Below are 22,401 nucleotides of genomic sequence, written 5' to 3' on the forward strand. Positions count from 1 at the left end.
GAGCTGAGTGTGTGGGCTCTTCTGAGCCTTGCTGTTACATGGGGATTCAGTTGTCTGAAAAAACGCGTTTATTTCGGGCTGAAAAACACGTTTTGAAAAGTGTGCTGTTACTGCCCCATAACTTACATGGGGTTGACCAAACTTGCAGAAACATGTTTATTTCTGCTGAAAAACACGTTTTGACCCTTTCTGCACACTGGGGTTAAGAGCGGAGTGTGTGGGCTCTTCTGAGCCTTGCTGTTACATGGGGATTCAGTTGTCTGAAAAAACGCGTTTATTTCGGGCTGAAAAACACGTTTTTAAAAGTGTGCTGTTACTGCCCCATAACTTACATGGGGTTGACCAAACTTGCAGAAAGATGTGTATTTCTGCTGAAAAACACGTTTTGACCCTTTCTGCACACTGGGGTTAAGAGCTGAGTGTGTGGGCTCTTCTGAGCCTTGCTGTTACATGGGGATTCAGTTGTCTGAAAAAACGCGTTTATTTCGGGCTGAAAAACATGTTTTGAAAAGTGTGCCGTTACTGCCCCATAACTTACATGGGGTTGACCAAACTTGCAGAAACATGTTTATTTCTGCTGAAAAACACGTTTTGACCCTTTCTGCACACTGGGGTTAAGAGCTGAGTGTGTGGGCTCTTCTGAGCCTTGCTGTTACATGGGGATTCAGTTGTCTGAAAAAACGCGTTTATTTCGGGCTGAAAAACACGTTTTGAAAAGTGTGCCGTTACTGCCCCATAACTTACATGGGGGTGACCAAACTTGCAGAAACATGTTTATTTCTGCTGAAAAACACGTTTTGACCCTTTCTGCACACTGGGGTTAAGAGCTGAGTGTGTGGGCTCTTCTGAGCCTTGCTGTTACATGGGGATTCAGTTGTCTGAAAAAACGCGTTTATTTCGGGCTGAAAAACACGTTTTGAAAAGTGTGATGTTACTGCCCCATAACTTACATGGGGTTGACCAAACTTGCAGAAACATGTTTATTTCTGCTGAAAAACACGTTTTGACCCTTTCTGCACACTGGGGTTAAGGGTTGAGTGTGTGGGCACTTCTGAGCAGTGCTGTTACAAGTAGATTCAGTTGTCTGAAAAAACGCGTTTATTTCGGGCTGAAAAACACGTTTTGAAAAGTGTGATGTTACTGCCCCATAACTTACATGGGGTTGACCAAACTTGCAGAAACATGTTTATTTCTGCTGAAAAACACGTTTTGACACTTTCTGTACACTGGGGTTAAGGGCTGAGTGTGTGGGCTCTTCTGAGCTTTGCTGTTACAAGGAGATTCAGTTGCCTGAAAAAACGCGTTTATTTCGGGCTGAAAAACACGTTTTGAAAAGTGTGATGTTACTGCCCCATAACTTACATGGGGTTGACCAAACTTGCAGAAACATGTTTATTTCTGCTGAAAAACACGTTTTGACCCTTTCTGCACACTGGGGTTAAGGGCTGAGTGTGTTGGCACTTCTGAGCCTTGCTGTTACAAGTATATTCAGCTGTCTGAAAAGACGTGTTTATTTCGGGCTGAAAAACACGTTTTGAAAAGTGTGATGTTACTGCCCCATAACTTACATGGGGTTGACCAAACTTGCAGAAACATGTTTATTTCTGCTGAAAAACACGTTTTGACCCTTTCTGCACACTGGGGTTAAGGGTTGAGTGTGTGGGCACTTCTGAGCAGTGCTGTTACAAGTAGATTCAGTTGTCTGAAAAAACGCGTTTATTTCGGGCTGAAAAACACGTTTTGAAAAGTGTGATGTTACTGCCCCATAACTTACATGGGGTTGACCAAACTTGCAGAAACATGTTTATTTCTGCTGAAAAACACGTTTTGACACTTTCTGTACACTGGGGTTAAGGGCTGAGTGTGTGGGCTCTTCTGAGCCTTGCTGTTACAAGGAGATTCAGTTGTCTGAAAAAACGCGTTTATTTCGGGCTGAAAAACACGTTTTGAAAAGTGTGATGTTACTGCCCCATAACTTACATGGGGTTGACCAAACTTGCAGAAACATGTTTATTTCTGCTGAAAAACACGTTTTGACCCTTTCTGCACACTGGGGTTAAGGGCTGAGTGTGTTGGCACTTCTGAGCCTTGCTGTTACAAGTATATTCAGCTGTCTGAAAAAACGTGTTTATTTCGGGCTGAAAAACACGTTTTTGAAAAGTGTGATGTTACTGCCCCATAACTTACATGGGGTTGACCAAACTTGCAGAAACATGTTTATTTCTGCTGAAAAACACGTTTTGACCCTTTCTGCACACTGGGGTTAAGGGCTGAGTGTGTTGGCTCTTCTGAGCCTTGCTGTTACAAGTAGATTCAGCTGTCTGAAAAAACGAGTTTATTTCGGGCTGAAAAACACGTTTTGAAAAGTGTGATGTTACTGCCCCATAACTTACATGGGGTTGACCAAACTTGCAGAAACATGTTTATTTCTGCTGAAAAACACGTTTTGACACTTTCTGTACACTGGGGTTAAGGGCTGAGTGTGTGGGCTCTTCTGAGCCTTGCTGTTACAAGGAGATTCAGTTGCCTGAAAAAACGCGTTTATTTCGGGCTGAAAAACACGTTTTGAAAAGTGTGATGTTACTGCCCCATAACTTACATGGGGTTGACCAAACTTGCAGAAACATGTTTATTTCTGCTGAAAAACACGTTTTGACACTTTCTGTACACTGGGGTTAAGGGCTGAGTGTGTGGGCTCTTCTGAGCCTTGCTGTTACAAGGAGATTCAGTTGTCTGAAAAAACGCGTTTATTTCGGTTTGAAAAACACGTTTTGAAAAGTGTGATGTTACTGCCCCATAACTTACATGGGGTTGACCAAACTTGCAGAAACATGTTTATTTCTGCTGAAAAACACGTTTTGACCCTTTCTGCAAACTGGGGTTAAGGGCTGAGTGTGTTGGCACTTCTGAGCCTTGGTGTTACAAGTAGATTCAGTTGTCTGAAAAAACGCGTTTATTTCGGGCTGAAAAACACGTATTGAAAAGTGTGATGTTACTGCCCCATAACTTACATGGGGTTGACCAAACTTGCAGAAACATGTTTATTTCTGCTGAAAAACACGTTTTGACCCTTTCTGCACACTGGGGTTAAGGGCTGAGTGTGTTGGCTCTTCTGAGCCTTGCTGTTACAAGTAGATTCAGCTGTCTGAAAAAACGAGTTTATTTCGGGCTGAAAAACACGTTTTGAAAAGTGTGATGTTACTGCCCCATAACTTACATGGGGTTGACCAAACTTGCAGAAACATGTTTATTTCTGCTGAAAAACACGTTTTGACACTTTCTGTACACTGGGGTTAAGGGCTGAGTGTGTGGGCTCTTCTGAGCCTTGCTGTTACAAGGAGATTCAGTTGCCTGAAAAAACGCGTTTATTTCGGGCTGAAAAACACGTTTTGAAAAGTGTGATGTTACTGCCCCATAACTTACATGGGGTTGACCAAACTTGCAGAAACATGTTTATTTCTGCTGAAAAACACGTTTTGACACTTTCTGTACACTGGGGTTAAGGGTTGAGTGTGTGGGCACTTCTGAGCCTTGCTGTTACAAGTAAATTCAGTTGCCTGAAAAAACGCGTTTAATTCGGGCTGAAAAACACGTTTTGAAAAGTGTGATGTTACTGCCCCATAACTTACATGGGGTTGACCAAACTTGCAGAAACATGTTTATTTCTGCTGAAAAACACGTTTTGACACTTTCTGCACACTGGGGTTAAGGGCTGAGTGTGTGGGCACTTCTGAGCCTTGCTGTTACAAGTATATTCAGCTGTCTGAAAAAACGTGTTTATTTCGGGCTGAAAAAAACGTTTTGAAAAGTGTGATGTTACTGCCCCATAACTTACATGGGATTGACCAAACTTGCAGAAACATGTTTATTTCTGCTGAAAAACACGTTTTGACCCTTTCTGCACACTGGGGTTAAGGGCTGAGTGTGTTGGCTCTTCTGAGCCTTGCTGTTACAAGTAGATTCAGCTGTCTGAAAAAACGTGTTTATTCGGGCTGAAAAACACGTTTTGAAAAGTGTGATGTTACTGCCCCATAACTTACATGGGGTTGACCAAACTTGCAGAAACGTTTATTTCTGCTGAAAAACACGTTTTGACCCTTTCTGCACACTGGGGTTAAGGGCTGAGTGTGTTGGCTCTTCTGAGCCTTGCTGTTACAAGGAGATTCAGTTGCCTGAAAAAACGCGTTTATTTCGGGCTGAAAAACACGTTTTGAAAAGTGTGATGTTACTGCCCCATAAGTTACATGGGGTTGACCAAACTTGCAGAAACATGTTTATTTCTGCTGAAAAACACGTTTTGACACTTTCTGTACACTGGGGTTAAGGGCTGAGTGTGTGGGCTCTTCTGAGCCTTGCTGTTACAAGGAGAATCAGTTGCCTGAAAAAACGCGTTTATTTCGGGCTGAAAAACACGTTTTGAAAAGTGTGATGTTACTGCCCCATAACTTACATGGGGTTGACCAAACTTGCAGAAACATGTTTATTTCTGCTGAAAAACACGTTTTGACCCTTTCTGCACACTGGGGTTAAGGGCTGAGTGTGTTGGCTCTTCTGAGCCTTGCTGTTACAAGTAGATTCAGCTGTCTGAAAAAACATGTTTATTTCGGGCTGAAAAACACGTTTTGAAAAGTGTGATGTTACTGCCCCATAACTTACATGGGGTTGACCAAACTTGCAGAAACATGTTTATTTCTGCTGAAAAACACGTTTTGACACTTTCTGTACACTGGGGTTAAGGGCTGAGTGTGTGGGCACTTCTGAGCCTTGCTGTTACAAGTAGATTCAGTTGCCTGAAAAAACGCGTTTATTTCGGGCTGAAAAACACGTTTTGAAAAGTGTGATGTTACTGCCCCATAACTTACATGGGGTTGACCAAACTTGCAGAAACATGTTTATTTCTGCTGAAAAACACGTTTTGACCCTTTCTGCACACTGGGGTTAAGGGCTGAGTGTGTTGGCACTTCTGAGCCTTGCTGTTACAAGTATATTCAGCTGTCTGAAAAAACGTGTTTATTTCGGGCTGAAAAACACGTTTTGAAAAGTGTGATGTTACTGCCCCATAACTTACATGGGGTTGACCAAACTTGCAGAAACATGTTTATTTCTGCTGAAAAACACGTTTTGACCCTTTCTGCACACTGGTGTTAAGGGCTGAGTGTGTTGGCTCTTCTGAGCCTTGCTGTTACAAGTAGATTCAGCTGTCTGAAAAAACGTGTTTATTTCGGGCTGAAAAACACGTTTTGAAAAGTGTGATGTTACTGCCCCATAACTTACATGGGGTTGACCAAACTTGCAGAAACATGTTTATTTCTGCTGAAAAACACGTTTTGACACTTTCTGTACACTGGGGTTAAGGGCTGAGTGTGTGGGCTCTTTTGAGCCTTGCTGTTACAAGGAGATTCAGTTGCCTGAAAAAACGCGTTTATTTCGGGCTGAAAAACACGTTTTGAAAAGTGTGATGTTACTGCCCCATAACTTACATGGGGTTGACCAAACTTGCAGAAACATATTTCTGCTGAAAAACACGTTTTGACCCTTTCTGCACACTGGGGTTAAGGGCTGAGTGTGTGGGCTCTTTTGAGCCTTGCTGTTACAAGGAGATTCAGTTGCCTGAAAAAACGCGTTTATTTCGGGCTGAAAAACACGTTTTGAAAAGTGTGATGTTACTGCCCCATAACTTACATGGGGTTGACCAAACTTGCAGAAACATATTTCTGCTGAAAAACACGTTTTGACCCTTTCTGCACACTGGGGTTAAGGGTTGAGTGTGTGGGCACTTCTGAGCCTTGCTGTTACAAGTAGATTCAGTTGTCTGAAAAAACGCGTTTATTTCGGGCTGAAAAACACGTTTTGAAAAGTGTGATGTTACTGCCCCATAACTTACGTGGGGTTGACCAAACTTGCAGAAACATGTTTATTTCTGCTGAAAAACACGTTTTGACCCTTTCTGCACACTGGGGTTAAGGGCTGAGTGTGTTGGCACTTCTGAGCCTTGCTGTTACAAGTATATTCAGCTGTCTGAAAAAACGTGTTTATTTCGGGCTGAAAAACACGTTTTGAAAAGTGTGATGTTACTGCCCCATAACTTACATGGGGTTGACCAAACTTGCAGAAACATGTTTATTTCTGCTGAAAAACACGTTTTGACCCTTTCTGCACACTGGGGTTAAGGGTTGAGTGTGTGGGCACTTCTGAGCAGTGCTGTTACAAGTAGAGTCAGTTGTCTAAAAAAACGCGTTTATTTCGGGCTGAAAAACACGTTTTGAAAAGTGTGATGTTACTGCCCCATAACTTACATGGGGTTGACCAAACTTGCAGAAACATGTTTATTTCTGCTGAAAAACACGTTTTGACACTTTCTGTACACTGGGGTTAAGGGCTGAGTGTGTGGGCTCTTCTGAGCTTTGCTGTTACAAGGAGATTCAGTTGCCTGAAAAAACGCGTTTATTTCGGGCTGAAAAACACGTTTTGAAAAGTGTGATGTTACTGCCCCATAACTTACATGGGGTTGACCAAACTTGCAGAAACATGTTTATTTCTGCTGAAAAACACGTTTTGACACTTTCTGTACACTGGGGTTAAGGGCTGAGTGTGTGGCCTCTTCTGAGCCTTGCTGTTACAAGGAGATTCAGTTGTCTGAAAAAAACGCGTTTATTTCGGGCTGAAAAACACGTTTTTAAAAGTGTGATGTTACTGCCCCATAACTTACATGGGGTTGACCAAACTTGCAGAAACATGTTTATTTCTGCTGAAAAACACGTTTTGACCCTTTCTGCACACTGGGGTTAAGGGCTGAGTGTGTTGGCACTTCTGAGCCTTGCTGTTACAAGTATATTCAGCTGTCTGAAAAAACGTGTTTATTTCGGGCTGAAAAACACGTTTTTACACTTTCTGTACACTGGGGTTAAGGGCTGAGTGTGTGGGCTCTTCTGAGCCTTGCTGTTACAAGGAGATTCAGTTGCCTGAAAAAACGCGTTTATTTCGGGCTGAAAAACACGTTTTGAAAAGTGTGATGTTACTGCCCCATAACTTACATGGGGTTGACCAAACTTGCAGAAACATGTTTATTTCTGCTGAAAAACACGTTTTGACACTTTCTGTACACTGGGGTTAAGGGCTGAGTGTGTGGGCTCTTCTGAGCTTTGCTGTTACAAGGAGATTCAGTTGCCTGAAAAAACGCGTTTATTTCGGGCTGAAAAACACGTTTTGAAAAGTGTGATGTTACTGCCCCATAACTTACATGGGGTTGACCAAACTTGCAGAAACATGTTTATTTCTGCTGAAAAACACGTTTTGACACTTTCTGTACACTGGGGTTAAGGGCTGAGTGTGTGGGCTCTTCTGAGCCTTGCTGTTACAAGGAGATTCAGTTGTCTGAAAAAACGCGTTTATTTCGGGCTGAAAAACACGTTTTGAAAAGTGTGATGTTACTGCCCCATAACTTACATGGGGTTGACCAAACTTGCAGAAACATGTTTATTTCTGCTGAAAAACACGTTTTGACCCTTTCTGCACACTGGGGTTAAGGGCTGAGTGTGTTGGCACTTCTGAGCCTTGCTGTTACAAGTATATTCAGCTGTCTGAAAAAACGTGTTTATTTCGGGCTGAAAAACACGTTTTTACACTTTCTGTACACTGGGGTTAAGGGCTGAGTGTGTGGGCTCTTCTGAGCCTTGCTGTTACAAGGAGATTCAGTTGCCTGAAAAAACGCGTTTATTTCGGGCTGAAAAACACGTTTTGAAAAGTGTGATGTTACTGCCCCATAACTTACATGGGGTTGACCAAACTTGCAGAAACATGTTTATTTCTGCTGAAAAACACGTTTTGACACTTTCTGTACACTGGGGTTAAGGGCTGAGTGTGTGGGCTCTTCTGAGCCTTGCTGTTACAAGGAGATTCAGTTGTCTGAAAAAACGCGTTTATTTCGGGCTGAAAAACACGTTTTGAAAAGTGTGATGTTACTGCCCCATAACTTACATGGGGTTGACCAAACTTGCAGAAACATGTTTATTTCTGCTGAAAAACACGTTTTGACCCTTTCTGCACACTGGGGTTAAGGGTTGAGTGTGTGGGCACTTCTGAGCCTTGCTGTTACAAGTAGATTCAGTTGTCTGAAAAAACGCGTTTATTTCGGGCTGAAAAACACGTTTTGAAAAGTGTGATGTTACTGCCCCATAACTTACATGGGGTTGACCAAACTTGCAGAAACATGTTTATTTCTGCTGAAAAACACGTTTTGACACTTTCTGTACACTGGGGTTAAGGGCTGAGTGTGTGGGCTCTTCTGAGCCTTGCTGTTACAAGGAGATTCAGTTGCCTGAAAAAACGTGTTTATTTCGGGCTGAAAAACGCGTTTTGAAAAGTGTGATGTTACTGCCCCATAACTTACATGGGGTTGACCAAACTTGCAGAAACATGTTTATTTCCGCTGAAAAACACGTTTTGACACTTTCTGTACACTGGGGTTAAGGGCTGAGTGTGTGGGCTCTTCTGAGCCTTGCTGTTACAAGGAGATTCAGTTGTCTGAAAAAACGCGTTTATTTCGGGCTGAAAAACACGTTTTGAAAAGTGTGATGTTACTGCCCCATAACTTACATGGGGTTGACCAAACTTGCAGAAACATGTTTATTTCTGCTGAAAAACACGTTTTGACCCTTTCTGCACACTGGGGTTAAGGGCTGAGTGTGTTGGCACTTCTGAGCCTTGCTGTTACAAGTATATTCAGCTGTCTGAAAAAACGTGTTTATTTCGGGCTGAAAAACACGTTTTGAAAAGTGTGAAGTTACTGCCCCATAACTTACATGGGGTTGACCAAACTTGCAGAAACATGTTTATTTCTGCTGAAAAACACGTTTTGACACTTTCTGTACACTGGGGTTAAGGGCTGAGTGTGTGGGCTCTTCTGAGCCTTGCTGTTACAAGGAGATTCAGTTGCCTGAAAAAACGCGTTTATTTCGGGCTGAAAAACACGTTTTGAAAAGTGTGATGTTACTGCCCCATAACTTACATGGGGTTGACCAAACTTGCAGAAACATGTTTATTTCTGCTGAAAAACACGTTTTGACACTTTCTGTACACTGGGGTTAAGGGCTGAGTGTGTGGGCTCTTCTGAGCCTTGCTGTTACAAGGAGATTCAGTTGTCTGAAAAAACGCGTTTATTTCGGGCTGAAAAACACGTTTTGAAAAGTGTGATGTTACTGCCCCATAACTTACATGGGGTTGACCAAACTTGCAGAAACATGTTTATTTCTGCTGAAAAACACGTTTTGACCCTTTCTGCACACTGGGGTTAAGGGTTGAGTGTGTGGGCACTTCTGAGCCTTGCTGTTACAAGTAAATTTAGTTGCCTGAAAAAACGCGTTTAATTCGGGCTGAAAAACACGTTTTGAAAAGTGTGATGTTACTGCCCCATAACTTACATGGGGTTGACCAAACTTGCAGAAACATGTTTATTTCTGCTGAAAAACACGTTTTGACCCTTTCTGCACACTGGGGTTAAGGGTTGAGTGTGTGGGCACTTCTGAGCCTTGCTGTTACAAGTAGATTCAGTTGTCTGAAAAAACGCGTTTATTTCGGGCTGAAAAACACGTTTTGAAAAGTGTGATGTTACTGCCCCATAACTTACATGGGGTTGACCAAACTTGCAGAAACATGTTTATTTCTGCTGAAAAACACGTTTTGACACTTTCTGTACACTGGGGTTAAGGGCTGAGTGTGTGGGCTCTTCTGAGCCTTGCTGTTACAAGGAGATTCAGTTGCCTGAAAAAACGCGTTTATTTCGGGCTGAAAAACGCGTTTTGAAAAGTGTGATGTTACTGCCCCATAACTTACATGGGGTTGACCAAACTTGCAGAAACATGTTTATTTCTGCTGAAAAACACGTTTTGACACTTTCTGTACACTGGGGTTAAGGGCTGAGTGTGTGGGCTCTTCTGAGCCTTGCTGTTACAAGGAGATTCAGTTGTCTGAAAAAACGCGTTTATTTCGGGCTGAAAAACACGTTTTGAAAAGTGTGATGTTACTGCCCCATAACTTACATGGGGTTGACCAAACTTGCAGAAACATGTTTATTTCTGCTGAAAAACACGTTTTGACCCTTTCTGCACACTGGGGTTAAGGGCTGAGTGTGTTGGCACTTCTGAGCCATGCTGTTACAAGTATATTCAGCTGTCTGAAAAAACGTGTTTATTTCGGGCTGAAAAACACGTTTTGAAAAGTGTGATGTTACTGCCCCATAACTTACATGGGGTTGACCAAACTTGCAGAAACATGTTTATTTCTGCTGAAAAACACGTTTTGACACTTTCTGTACACTGGGGTTAAGGGCTGAGTGTGTGGGCTCTTCTGAGCCTTGCTGTTACAAGGAGATTCAGTTGCCTGAAAAAACGCGTTTATTTCGGGCTGAAAAACACGTTTTGAAAAGTGTGATGTTACTGCCCCATAACTTACATGGGGTTGAACAGACTTGCAGAAACATGTTTATTTCTGCTGAAAAACACGTTTTGACACTTTCTGTACACTGGGGTTAAGGGTTGAGTGTGTGGGCACTTCTGAGCCTTGCTGTTACAAGTAAATTCAGTTGCCTGAAAAAACGCGTTTATTTCGGGCTGAAAAACACGTTTTGAAAAGTGTGATGTTACTGCCCCATAACTTACATGGGGTTGACCAAACTTGCAGAAACATGTTTATTTCTGCTGAAAAACACGTTTTGACCCTTTCTGCACACTGGGGTTAAGGGCTGAGTGTGTTGGCACTTCTGAGCCTTGCTGTTACAAGTATATTCAGCTGTCTGAAAAAACGTGTTTATTTCGGGCTGAAAAACACGTTTTGAAAAGTGTGATGTTACTGCCCCATAACTTACATGGGGTTGACCAAACTTGCAGAAACATGTTTATTTCTGCTGAAAAACACGTTTTGACACTTTCTGTACACTGGGGTTAAGGGCTGAGTGTGTGGGCTCTTCTGAGCCTTGCTGTTACAAGGAGATTCAGTTGCCTGAAAAAACGCGTTTATTTCGGGCTGAAAAACACGTTTTGAAAAGTGTGATGTTACTGCCCCTTAACTTACATGGGGTTGACCAAACTTGCAGAAACATGTTTATTTCTGCTGAAAAACACGTTTTGACACTTTCTGTACACTGGGGTTAAGGGCTGAGTGTGTGGGCTCTTCTGAGCCTTGCTGTTACAAGGAGATTCAGTTGCCTGAAAAAACGCGTTTATTTCGGGCTGAAAAACACGTTTTGAAAAGTGTGATGTTACTGCCCCATAACTTACATGGGGTTGACCAAACTTGCAGAAACATGTTTATTTCCGCTGAAAAACACGTTTTGACACTTTCTGTACACTGGGGTTAAGGGTTGAGTGTGTGGGCTCTTCTGAGCCTTGCTGTTACAAGGAGATTCAGTTGTCTGAAAAAACGCGTTTATTTCGGGCTGAAAAACACGTTTTGAAAAGTGTGATGTTACTGCCCCATAACTTACATGGGGTTGACCAAACTTGCAGAAACATGTTTATTTCTGCTGAAAAACACGTTTTGACCCTTTCTGCACACTGGGGTTAAGGGCTGAGTGTGTTGGCACTTCTGAGCCTTGCTGTTACAAGTATATTCAGCTGTCTGAAAAAACGTGTTTATTTCGGGCTGAAAAACACGTTTTGAAAAGTGTGATGTTACTGCCCCATAACTTACATGGGGTTGACCAAACTTGCAGAAACATGTTTATTTCTGCTGAAAAACACGTTTTGACCCTTTCTGCACACTGGGGTTAAGGGCTGAGTGTGTTGGCTCTTCTGAGCCTTGCTGTTACAAGTAGATTCAGCTGTCTGAAAAAACGAGTTTATTTCGGGCTGAAAAACACGTTTTGAAAAGTGTGATGTTACTGCCCCATAACTTACATGGGGTTGACCAAACTTGCAGAAACATGTTTATTTCTGCTGAAAAACACGTTTTGACACTTTCTGTACACTGGGGTTAAGGGCTGAGTGTGTGGGCTCTTCTGAGCCTTGCTGTTACAAGGAGATTCAGTTGCCTGAAAAAACGCGTTTATTTCGGGCTGAAAAACACGTTTTGAAAAGTGTGATGTTACTGCCCCATAACTTACATGGGGTTGACCAAACTTGCAGAAACATGTTTATTTCTGCTGAAAAACACGTTTTGACACTTTCTGTACACTGGGGTTAAGGGCTGAGTGTGTGGGCTCTTCTGAGCCTTGCTGTTACAAGGAGATTCAGTTGTCTGAAAAAACGCGTTTATTTCGGGCTGAAAAACACGTTTTGAAAAGTGTGATGTTACTGCCCCATAACTTACATGGGGTTGACCAAACTTGCAGAAACATGTTTATTTCTGCTGAAAAACACGTTTTGACCCTTTCTGCACACTGGGGTTAAGGGTTGAGTGTGTGGGCACTTCTGAGCCTTGCTGTTACAAGTAAATTTAGTTGCCTGAAAAAACGCGTTTAATTCGGGCTGAAAAACACGTTTTGAAAAGTGTGATGTTACTGCCCCATAACTTACATGGGGTTGACCAAACTTGCAGAAACATGTTTATTTCTGCTGAAAAACACGTTTTGACCCTTTCTGCACACTGGGGTTAAGGGTTGAGTGTGTGGGCACTTCTGAGCCTTGCTGTTACAAGTAGATTCAGTTGTCTGAAAAAACGCGTTTATTTCGGGCTGAAAAACACGTTTTGAAAAGTGTGATGTTACTGCCCCATAACTTACATGGGGTTGACCAAACTTGCAGAAACATGTTTATTTCTGCTGAAAAACACGTTTTGACACTTTCTGTACACTGGGGTTAAGGGCTGAGTGTGTGGGCTCTTCTGAGCCTTGCTGTTACAAGGAGATTCAGTTGCCTGAAAAAACGCGTTTATTTCGGGCTGAAAAACGCGTTTTGAAAAGTGTGATGTTACTGCCCCATAACTTACATGGGGTTGACCAAACTTGCAGAAACATGTTTATTTCTGCTGAAAAACACGTTTTGACACTTTCTGTACACTGGGGTTAAGGGCTGAGTGTGTGGGCTCTTCTGAGCCTTGCTGTTACAAGGAGATTCAGTTGCCTGAAAAAACGCGTTTATTTCGGGCTGAAAAACGCGTTTTGAAAAGTGTGATGTTACTGCCCCATAACTTACATGGGGTTGACCAAACTTGCAGAAACATGTTTATTTCTGCTGAAAAACACGTTTTGACACTTTCTGTACACTGGGGTTAAGGGCTGAGTGTGTGGGCTCTTCTGAGCCTTGCTGTTACAAGGAGATTCAGTTGTCTGAAAAAACGCGTTTATTTCGGGCTGAAAAACACGTTTTGAAAAGTGTGATGTTACTGCCCCATAACTTACATGGGGTTGACCAAACTTGCAGAAACATGTTTATTTCTGCTGAAAAACACGTTTTGACCCTTTCTGCACACTGGGGTTAAGGGCTGAGTGTGTTGGCACTTCTGAGCCATGCTGTTACAAGTATATTCAGCTGTCTGAAAAAACGTGTTTATTTCGGGCTGAAAAACACGTTTTGAAAAGTGTGATGTTACTGCCCCATAACTTACATGGGGTTGACCAAACTTGCAGAAACATGTTTATTTCTGCTGAAAAACACGTTTTGACACTTTCTGTACACTGGGGTTAAGGGCTGAGTGTGTGGGCTCTTCTGAGCCTTGCTGTTACAAGGAGATTCAGTTGCCTGAAAAAACGCGTTTATTTCGGGCTGAAAAACACGTTTTGAAAAGTGTGATGTTACTGCCCCATAACTTACATGGGGTTGAACAGACTTGCAGAAACATGTTTATTTCTGCTGAAAAACACGTTTTGACACTTTCTGTACACTGGGGTTAAGGGTATTGTTAGTAGAATAGATTCTAATAATATAATGATCCAGTGTGTTACACTGGCCTGCTAAGCCTGGCCTGGGGGATGGTGCACATAGCCCTTTCAGTGCTGGAGGTGTTAATGACGGAAGTGTTGGAGCTGTGTGGGATAAGTGAGTGAATATCTGTAGGGGGTTTTAGCTTTTCCTTTGCAGCTCGATCTCTACATTCCTCTTGTAGGCCCAGAGCTTACATAAGCAATAAATGATTGCTTATGCTTTATAAAGAAATCTCATTAAAATGAAAGCTAAAGATTTGTATTTATCTTGTACCATAGAAAATGACTTTCTTTGTATTTCAAGCCCACAAAGTCTCCAAACAAATCTCATTAAAATAAAAGCTAAAGTTTTGTATTTATCTTGTACTATAGAACATGACTTTCTTTGTATTTCAAGCCCACTAAAGTGTCCAAATGACGCACTACATGATATAAGGAAGATTATCACATGCATATCGGTATTATCTTTCTTATGAAAATGCATTCCTTTCATAACCTTTTACTTTTTAAAATGAACTCAAATTGTGTATAATGTAAAGCCGTCTGGAAATAAATCCTCAGACTGCTTACTGGCCTGGGCATGTACCAAAAAAAAAATCAGTGAGCACATATATATATCTATCACTGTGTTGAACCTAGAGACACAGAATGACTGCTAACACATCCTAAATACAGTGTTAAAGCACCCTTGAACTCATCCCGAAAGTATCATTTCTTGAAAGGGATTGCTGTCCGAATGCACATCTGAATCCCAAACAGAATCTCTAGTAAAATACGATCATTTGTGAAACAGGCAAATGGGACTGAATTAAATTATCTAATTAAAATAAAAGCTAAAGTTTTGTATTTATCTTGTACCATAGAACATGACTTTCTTTGTATTTCAAGCCCACAAAGGGTCCAAAAGACGCACTACATGATATAAGGAAGATTATCACATGCATGGAGATGTATCATTTCTTGAAAGGGATTGCTGTCCGAATGCACATCTGAATCCCAAACAGAATCTCTAGTAAAATCCGATCATTTGTGAAACAGGCAAATGGGACTGAATTAAATTATCTAATTAAAATAAAAGCTAAAGTTATGTATTTATCTTGACCATAGAACATGACTTTCTTTGTATTTCAAGCCCACAAAGTGTCCAAAAGACGCACTATATGATATAAGGAAGATTATCACATGCATGGAGATGTATCATTTCTTGAAAGGGATTGCTGTCCGAATGCACATCTGAATCCCAAACAGAATCTCTAGTAAAATCCGATCATTTGTGAAACAGGCAAATGGGACTGAATTAAATTATCTAATTAAAATAAAAGCTAAAGTTTTGTATTTATCTTGTACCATAGAACATGACTTTCTTTGTATTTTAAGTTACCCCGAGCAAAGACTCAACCCCTCCCAGAAAACAGCATTAAAAGAATTAGCATTTACAAATATGTCTGTCTTTGGGTTTCCTATGTGTCCTGTTTCCTAGACAGGAAACTCTCTTGCCCCAAGGGAAGACCGATACTTTGGATGGTAATGATTGAACCTGGCTTACAAAATACATCTTTGGAAATGCTAAATCTTTCAGATGGCTTGGCTAACTACTGGCCCCACCTAAGACAGGTGCTTTGGATGTTAATGCTTGAAACTATGCTTAGCCATGTTTTTAAAATTAAATTATAACGATTTCAGTGTTTGATAATGGTAACAAAGGCTTCCTCCACCCACTGCTTTGCCAAAGGGAAGTGCTGTTTCCTGGGAGGGGTGGAGTCTTTGCTCGGGGTATATTTCTGCTGAGTGCAATATACCTTTCACTTTCACCTGCAATCGAGACAGGAGGTACAGTAACTCTGAGACTTGACTAAAGTCCTGGATATTGAATCACCACTACGATCAAGAGGTAAGACTTTACATTTTTACTTTTAAATGCATTTGCTGATAACCTTTTAAAACTAATATGCAGTCAGGCAGATGCATCTTTATTCTTAAGCGTCTCTCAGTGCATTGATATTGTTTCTACTAATCTAATATCAAGAATCTCATCATGTGCATGCTGAGGTGTGGAATATATCTTTGTGTTAAATGGTATTGTTTTGTATATTGTATAATTGAAATACAGCCTCTTTCTGGTTGCAAGTATTGGCTTAGAAGACTTCTCCTTGCATTGTATAATCAGGGCCAGTTCAATGGGACATTTAATTAATTGAGAGCTCTTTCTAGTAGATATGAATGCAGAATGGATACAGATTAATTGCAATAGTGTAACTGCAAATGAATATAGATGAGAATGTATGTTTGTTCATATACAATGGCAGGAGCAGTTTCTCATTGCAGTGGATTTTCAGGGCCAATTCATCTCTCCATCTTATACTGAATATGAAAGGTAGTTGTTCCTATATGGACTCAGTCTTTGGAATTTGTATATATATATATTTCAGTGACCCTCAGCCATTCTTTCTGTATTGTAAGTCAATTTCTCTTTTACAATTCCTTCCCCACTTCTAGGACCTGCAGTTGCTGAACTCCACAATGGCTCCTATTGGAAAGTCTGTGACTGAGACCAAGTAAGTGTTCACTTTTTTATGAAACCATTATTTATTTTGGAGCAATGAGCAATTCTTATATAAATGCAATAAAATCATTATGCTCAAACTATGAGAGAGAAAATTAAGGATAATTTAAGAAATCAGTCTTAGCTTGTTTCTATACACAGATGGTATTATTTATTTTCAAAGGAAACCCGCGAGGATTCCCCTGGTGTGCAAGATGTGCCTGAATACTTTTGATCAGCTTCCTGCTCACTTGAAGAGGGCGTGTATGAAGCACGCCACGGCAGAAGAGATCAGGATGGCCTCTCAACAGGCGAGGGAGGACATGATAAATCTCCTGAAGAACGGGGTCATCGTGGATTACAACAGAATAGAGATCGTGTCTGGTGAGGCAAACAGGGCAGTGGTTGTAAGACTGCTGGAGTCCTTGGGCCTTTTTGTACGTGGGAAGCCTGAAGACACATTGGCAAGGTGAGATATTTTTAATTTGTAAGGCTTCTGTAGTTTTTTTTTTAAATCATTGTTACAACATATTATGTAAAAGCATGTTGAAAAGAATCTACCTGCATTCCAGCGGCCCTGAGCAAGAGGCCGCTGTCCAGGAGGAAGAGATGCCAGAGGCTGCTCCAGAAACTGAAGCAGAAGCAGAGGAGGAAGGGGAAGATGGGGAACAGTAAGACTCTCTGCTCAATAGGGTTTCTTGTGCTTTATTTTTTATTTGCACGTTGTATGTATAAAATTAGATTTTGTTTCACAGAGGCAAGAAAAAATGTAGCCTTATTTGGGATGTCAGTGAATTGGTAGATATACATATTCACACAGGGCCACATCTAAAGCCATTTTCTCCCAGAAGCCAACTAAGAAAACGGAAACACTTATAATACATGTTATCGTCCATGTGTCTTATATCTACAGGGTGTCAGTTAAAGGTAATCTAAAAGCTCTCCGAAAAAGAGTTGCCCTGGCTGGACTTTACAGAAAACACTCTCTTGATTCTCCTCTCCTGGCTGGATTTAAACAATACCTTATCCAGGGCCTGGGAATGGTAAACTGCTCCAAGGAGGTAGGTATTTGCTACATGGTTTTACTCGGCTTAAACTTCACATACCACGGATGTTGGTCATAAAAATAATGACTTCCTCTATATGTGTTTTTCAGGTTGAAAATGTCTCCAGGTTCCTGTTTTTTACGGATCCACCGGAAGTTTCCTTAAGTTTTCTGAAGGACATTTCCAAAATGCAGACATTTGTTTCCCAGTTGAAGATGACTGGGCTGTCTCACCAGACCATTGCAGGTTATATCATTAATATCAACAGATTCCTGCTCTTCATCCGAAAAAACACTAACCTGCAAGTGGAGGATCGCAGTCTAGCTAAGGGTTTAATAGACTTCCAGAGCAATCTAAAGGACATAAAAAAGAGAAACAACAAGAGTGTCAGACAGGAAATAACCAGAAAGAGGTACTTTACTTATTAAATGTTGGTTCAACTTGTACTTGCTTTTCTATTCAAACACATAAATGTTGCCTTTTGGAGCCTGATAGTATTGCTCTCTCTCCCCCAGACTAACACAGCTGCAGAGTCCTCCACCTAAACTAAGCGATTGCTTGAAGGTGTTGAGTGTTGCAAAGAAAGATGTGCAGCGGATACTGAGCAAGACGCACACCTCTGCAGACATCACCACAAGTGAGCGGATTGTTGTGATGCTTTACCTGCAGGCCATTCTCCAGCTGAAGCACCTTCAGCGCCCAGGGGTGGTAAAGAATATGACAGTAAGCATCCCTTCATACAACCGAGAATTTTGATTATAGATGTTCTTTTCGAGAAATTGTATTTAATTAATATTTGTATTAAAAAAATCTTCTGAATTCAGGTCCTGGATTGGATACAGCGAAAAATTGTTGTGAATAAAAGTGGCCAAAACAGGGTAATAATCTCTGTCAAAGAGCGCATGGCTGCAACTCAGCGACTAGCTTCCTTTGCACTAAATGAAGAAGAGGAAAAGGTGAGTTGGAGGTTTTATTGAGATTTCATTGCTAAAAACTGTCTTTAGCATTCAATGGTATGTGAAGAATACTGCATTTAAACTGCATTTTTATTTTTTTTATTTTCTCAGATGTTTCACTGCTACTTCATTAACTTACGCTGTGATGCAAACTGCAGGATGGAAATAGAACATTTTTTTGTGTATGCGGGAGGAGAACCAGTTCACAATCCTACCTATGATCTGCGAAGACTGCATGAGAAGTAAATTGAATTATATAATTATTTTGATGTATTTTCCTTTCACTTTACTGGGGCTTGAAAACAACTATTTTATATGTTTGTTTTGCAGGTACCACCTACCACTGATTACTTGCTATGTTGCAAGAAGGGCATTTGAAATGGAAATAAAGAAGCTACCTATTGATCAGAAAACTATCCTGAATGATTATTTAGGTGTTTCAAATGGAACTGTTGAAAACCTAGCCAGAAGGCTGACAGATGAGGACATGTGCTCAGCCAGCGAACTAATTCATGGCATTGTAGAAGCAGGATCTCTGTAAGTGTCACAGTGATATCAAAATTCAGTATTTGAAAGTCAATATTTAAGATAAACATAAATTTCTCATATTTTTGTTAAACTTCAGTTCAGGATCAGGAGAGCAATCTTCAGGCTATGGACAAGAACGTACAGCTGCTATACGGTAAGTTTTAATTTAATATCCCTCTTTCAGTTACCTTTTAGCCACTCTATCTTAGATCTGAGATATTTAAGTTTTCTTTTTACAAATAGGTCCACTGTGGCAGCTGCTGCATATAGATGCCCAAAGATGGATGGTGCTGCAGCCTTCCAGAAGCTGATACAGATGTTTCCCGTGACATTAGATGGGCAGCCTCCCAGAAAGAAAGAGCGCCTGAGAGTGACCGGCATTCACGATCCCCACTGTTACAATAGATGGAGAGCTGAGCAGAGGAAAAGGAGGCAACAGAACATATTCGGTAAGAACAGGATTTCTTCCCTTTTTAAAGAGTAATATTTCAAGAGTCTATTACTGGATATATTCTTTGGGTGGATTTCTGATTTCTCACTACAGATCAATACAATAGACGTTTACCAACAGAAAGCCAAGTGACCCATTATATAGAAAAAATGGGATGGTCAACCAATACACCAGCTGTGTCCGAGGTACTTCAGAACTGGAGGCCGCATGTAGAAGTCCAACCAAATGGCAAGGACATTGAAAATCTGGTAAAACTCCAAACCTGGAGAGGCCTGCACATCGTTGACGATCCTGTGAAAGGGAAGAAGGTTGTAACTTCCAGGCGTTTCCAGAAGGGAGAGGTGGTATGTGATTACCATGGCAAGGTTATCACAAAGACAGCTGGAGAAGCCCTAATGGCACAGATGGCAGAAGGAGACATGGGATATCTATTCTTTTTTGATGGACCTAAACAAAAAATGTGCATTGATTCGCGTGAAGAACACTGCACCTGTCACCCGGATATGGACACAATTGGAAGGCGCATTAATCATTCAAACAAAAAAGCCAACCTCAGACCAATTAAAGAATCTTTTGGAATTGACGAAAAGACTGACATAACAATTCTGTTCTTGGCAAAAAGAGAGATTGCAGTGGGAGAAGAGCTCCTATATGATTATGGTGTCTCCAGGAAGTCGTTTAATGGAGAAGGACAATCTCTGGAGTGGTTGGACGAATGATCATAAAATAAAGCTTTTATCTCCTCTGCCTCTCCACGGCAGAGGAGATCAGGATGACCTCACAACAGGCGAGGAAGGACATGATAAATCACCTGAAGAACGGTCATCGTGGATAACAACAGAATAGAGATCGTGTCTGGTGAGGTAAACAGGGCAGTGGTTGTAAGACTGCTGGAGTCCTTGGGCCTTTTTGTACGTGGGAAGCCTGAAGACACATTGGCACGGTGAGATATTTTTAATTTGTAAGGCTTCTGTAGTTTCTTTTTGAAATCATTGTTACAACATATTATGTTGTAACAACCATTTTTGAAATTTGTTGACACTATCTGAACAGCACAGCATTCCCAGAATGGACAATGGAGTTTTCAGCAGCATTAGATGGGCAGGCTCTTGGGAAGAGAGAAGGAATGAGACCGACTGGACTTCATTAATGACACCGTTCTTATTGAAAGAGAACAGAAAGATAAGTCTTGATAATAATTCTTACTCTGATTCTATTATTATTTTCTTTCATTATCTACAAAATAGATTTTTGATAATCATATCGATAAGCTTCATTTGAAACTGCCCAACATTACCAAACAGAAGAATGTTTCGGCAGGACACCATTTGTGCATCAAAAGCACTGGAGAGGTGTATATGACAGCCTATTTTCTGCCACTGAAATACTAATTGCTTCATTTCAGTTCATCCTTAGGCGAGCAGAAGAGAAAGAAGTTTGATGGAATTAGATGGAATTCCTCTTGGGAAGAAAGATAACAGAGACTGACTGGACTTCAAGAACAGCACCTTTCTGATTCACAGCGAACAGAACACAAAAGATGAGTCTAGGGAACAATGGCTTTATTTTCTTAAATACAATTTCTGAAAAGTTTAAGGACAACAGCAATGAACATTGTTAATGAGTTAGAGGTTAGATAGACCTGTATTTCCAGTGCTTTGTCATTTCAGTAATGTTTTAAAATTGAATTTCTATACAGTGGACACCCTTGACATACACAAAATGAAACCATTTCATTTTCATTTTGGAGCTAAACTGCAGGAAACATTTTTTCAGTAAACTGTTAAAAGCATATTGTGGTCTAAAAGCCAAGATATTATTTGTGACCACATTAATTAATTACTTTTTAAACTGTAAAGCAATAATCTGCTAACATGGCTAGTTTCTATCACTGAACTGGAATTTTCTATTCCCGACAGAGATCAGTTTCTTAAACAAAATAAAATTGTCTCCATCCTGGAAATTCAGTCAGGAATTTGAATAGGGCTTATGGCATTTGATCAGTTTCACAGCCTAATTCTACTGGATTCGATTTTTAAATGATTCACAATTGTGAATATTAGAAATATTAATGCACAGAGTTGCTTAGGCTTTTATTTTTTAATTTTGTTTTCAACACAATCATAATGATTATGCATATGCTATTTTTTGTAGCTGTCACCTGCCATTCACTACCAGAAAAGATGCAAGGATGTACATGAAGAGGTGTGATGACCACGACGACAGTGCTGTGGCTCAGGACGAAATCACAAATTTTCACCTGCCTAACACCTTTGGAAGAAGAAATCAATAATACAGAAAAACCTCCAAACTATTTTTCTAATTGTATAATGTTAGCATACCCAGAGGGGTTGGGCAGCCAGTTGATCTTGGACCCCTAGAGGTTTTTTTTTCCTCCTAACTAAGGAGTTTTTGGTTCCTCTCCTCAGTTATCTTCTGGCTTTTACTCTTTCACATCATGTATCATCACCCAGCTATGTTAAGTGCCTCAGGTCAACCTTGTTATGAAAGATGTTATATAAAAATCAATTTAATTTAATTATACTAGTTGTGAATGCTGTCATATTTCATTGCCACAATTTATCAAAAAATAATAAACATTATTGTGCAATTAGCTTTTTCAAACTTTTTGATGATCTATATAATTTCAATACAACTTCTAATTGTGACCATCATGAACAATGACTGCTTCTTGTTTTGGGATTAAAACATTTTTTTAATTTTTGATCTCATAACTAAAAAATGTATGAAACAAACTATAAGATTGCAATACATTAAAATTGCCCCCTCATTCTTCTGTGATTCTTACCGATTGCGCAGACCACAGCAGGTCAAAGGAATTCACAGATAACTCTACTCTGAGAATTTGGTAAGTTTAGTGAAGAGCGTTTAGTGAAGCGACCGGGGGTGAATATGATCATTTACCCCAAGTCCAGTAGTAGAAGCACTAAGTCAATGTCACCCCTGCTACAATGTGATTGCTACATATCTTCATTTGTTGTTTTTTAAGAAGTAAGTGCAGG

At 40.6% G+C, this 22,401-nt stretch overlaps 1 protein-coding gene across 2 annotated transcripts; it reads left to right on the forward strand.

Moving 5' to 3' along the window:
* The first annotated feature begins 15,666 nt into the window (after positions 1 to 15,666).
* LOC148643234 (uncharacterized) lies at positions 15,667 to 22,047 on the forward strand. 2 transcript variants are annotated; one of them, XM_088615961.1, is made up of 14 exons: positions 15,667 to 15,746; positions 16,352 to 16,410; positions 16,582 to 16,866; positions 16,970 to 17,068; positions 17,311 to 17,458; positions 17,554 to 17,855; positions 17,959 to 18,166; positions 18,268 to 18,399; positions 18,511 to 18,641; positions 18,730 to 18,936; positions 19,025 to 19,081; positions 19,171 to 19,376; positions 19,472 to 20,321; positions 20,432 to 22,047. In XM_088615961.1, exons 2-13 carry the CDS (start codon positions 16,376 to 16,378, stop codon positions 20,095 to 20,097), a joined length of 2,436 nt encoding a protein of 811 aa, XP_088472087.1. In that variant the 5' UTR covers positions 15,667 to 15,746; positions 16,352 to 16,375; the 3' UTR covers positions 20,098 to 20,321; positions 20,432 to 22,047. The 2 variants fall into 2 exon arrangements, with proteins under 2 accessions (XP_088472087.1, XP_088472088.1); XM_088615962.1 differs by having other exon boundaries at positions 20,437 to 22,047.
* Positions 22,048 to 22,401: the final 354 nt, after the last annotated feature.

Source organism: Lepisosteus platostomus, chromosome 22 (assembly GCF_059453375.1).
Source record: "Lepisosteus platostomus isolate fLepPlt1 chromosome 22, fLepPlt1.hap1, whole genome shotgun sequence".
Classification (NCBI taxonomy): Eukaryota; Metazoa; Chordata; class Actinopteri; order Semionotiformes; family Lepisosteidae; genus Lepisosteus; species Lepisosteus platostomus.

Excerpts from the sequence above, each read along its gene's own strand:
- LOC148643234 (XM_088615961.1), top strand. The coding sequence starts at position 16,376 with ATGGCTCCTATTGGAAAGTCTGTGACTGAGACCAA. Across the intron at positions 17,069-17,310 it reads GAAGGGGAAGATGGGGAACA|GGTGTCAGTTAAAGGTAATC; the intron begins GTAAGACTCTCT and ends TTATATCTACAG. Across the intron at positions 18,937-19,024 it reads ATTGTAGAAGCAGGATCTCT|TTCAGGATCAGGAGAGCAAT; the intron begins GTAAGTGTCACA and ends GTTAAACTTCAG.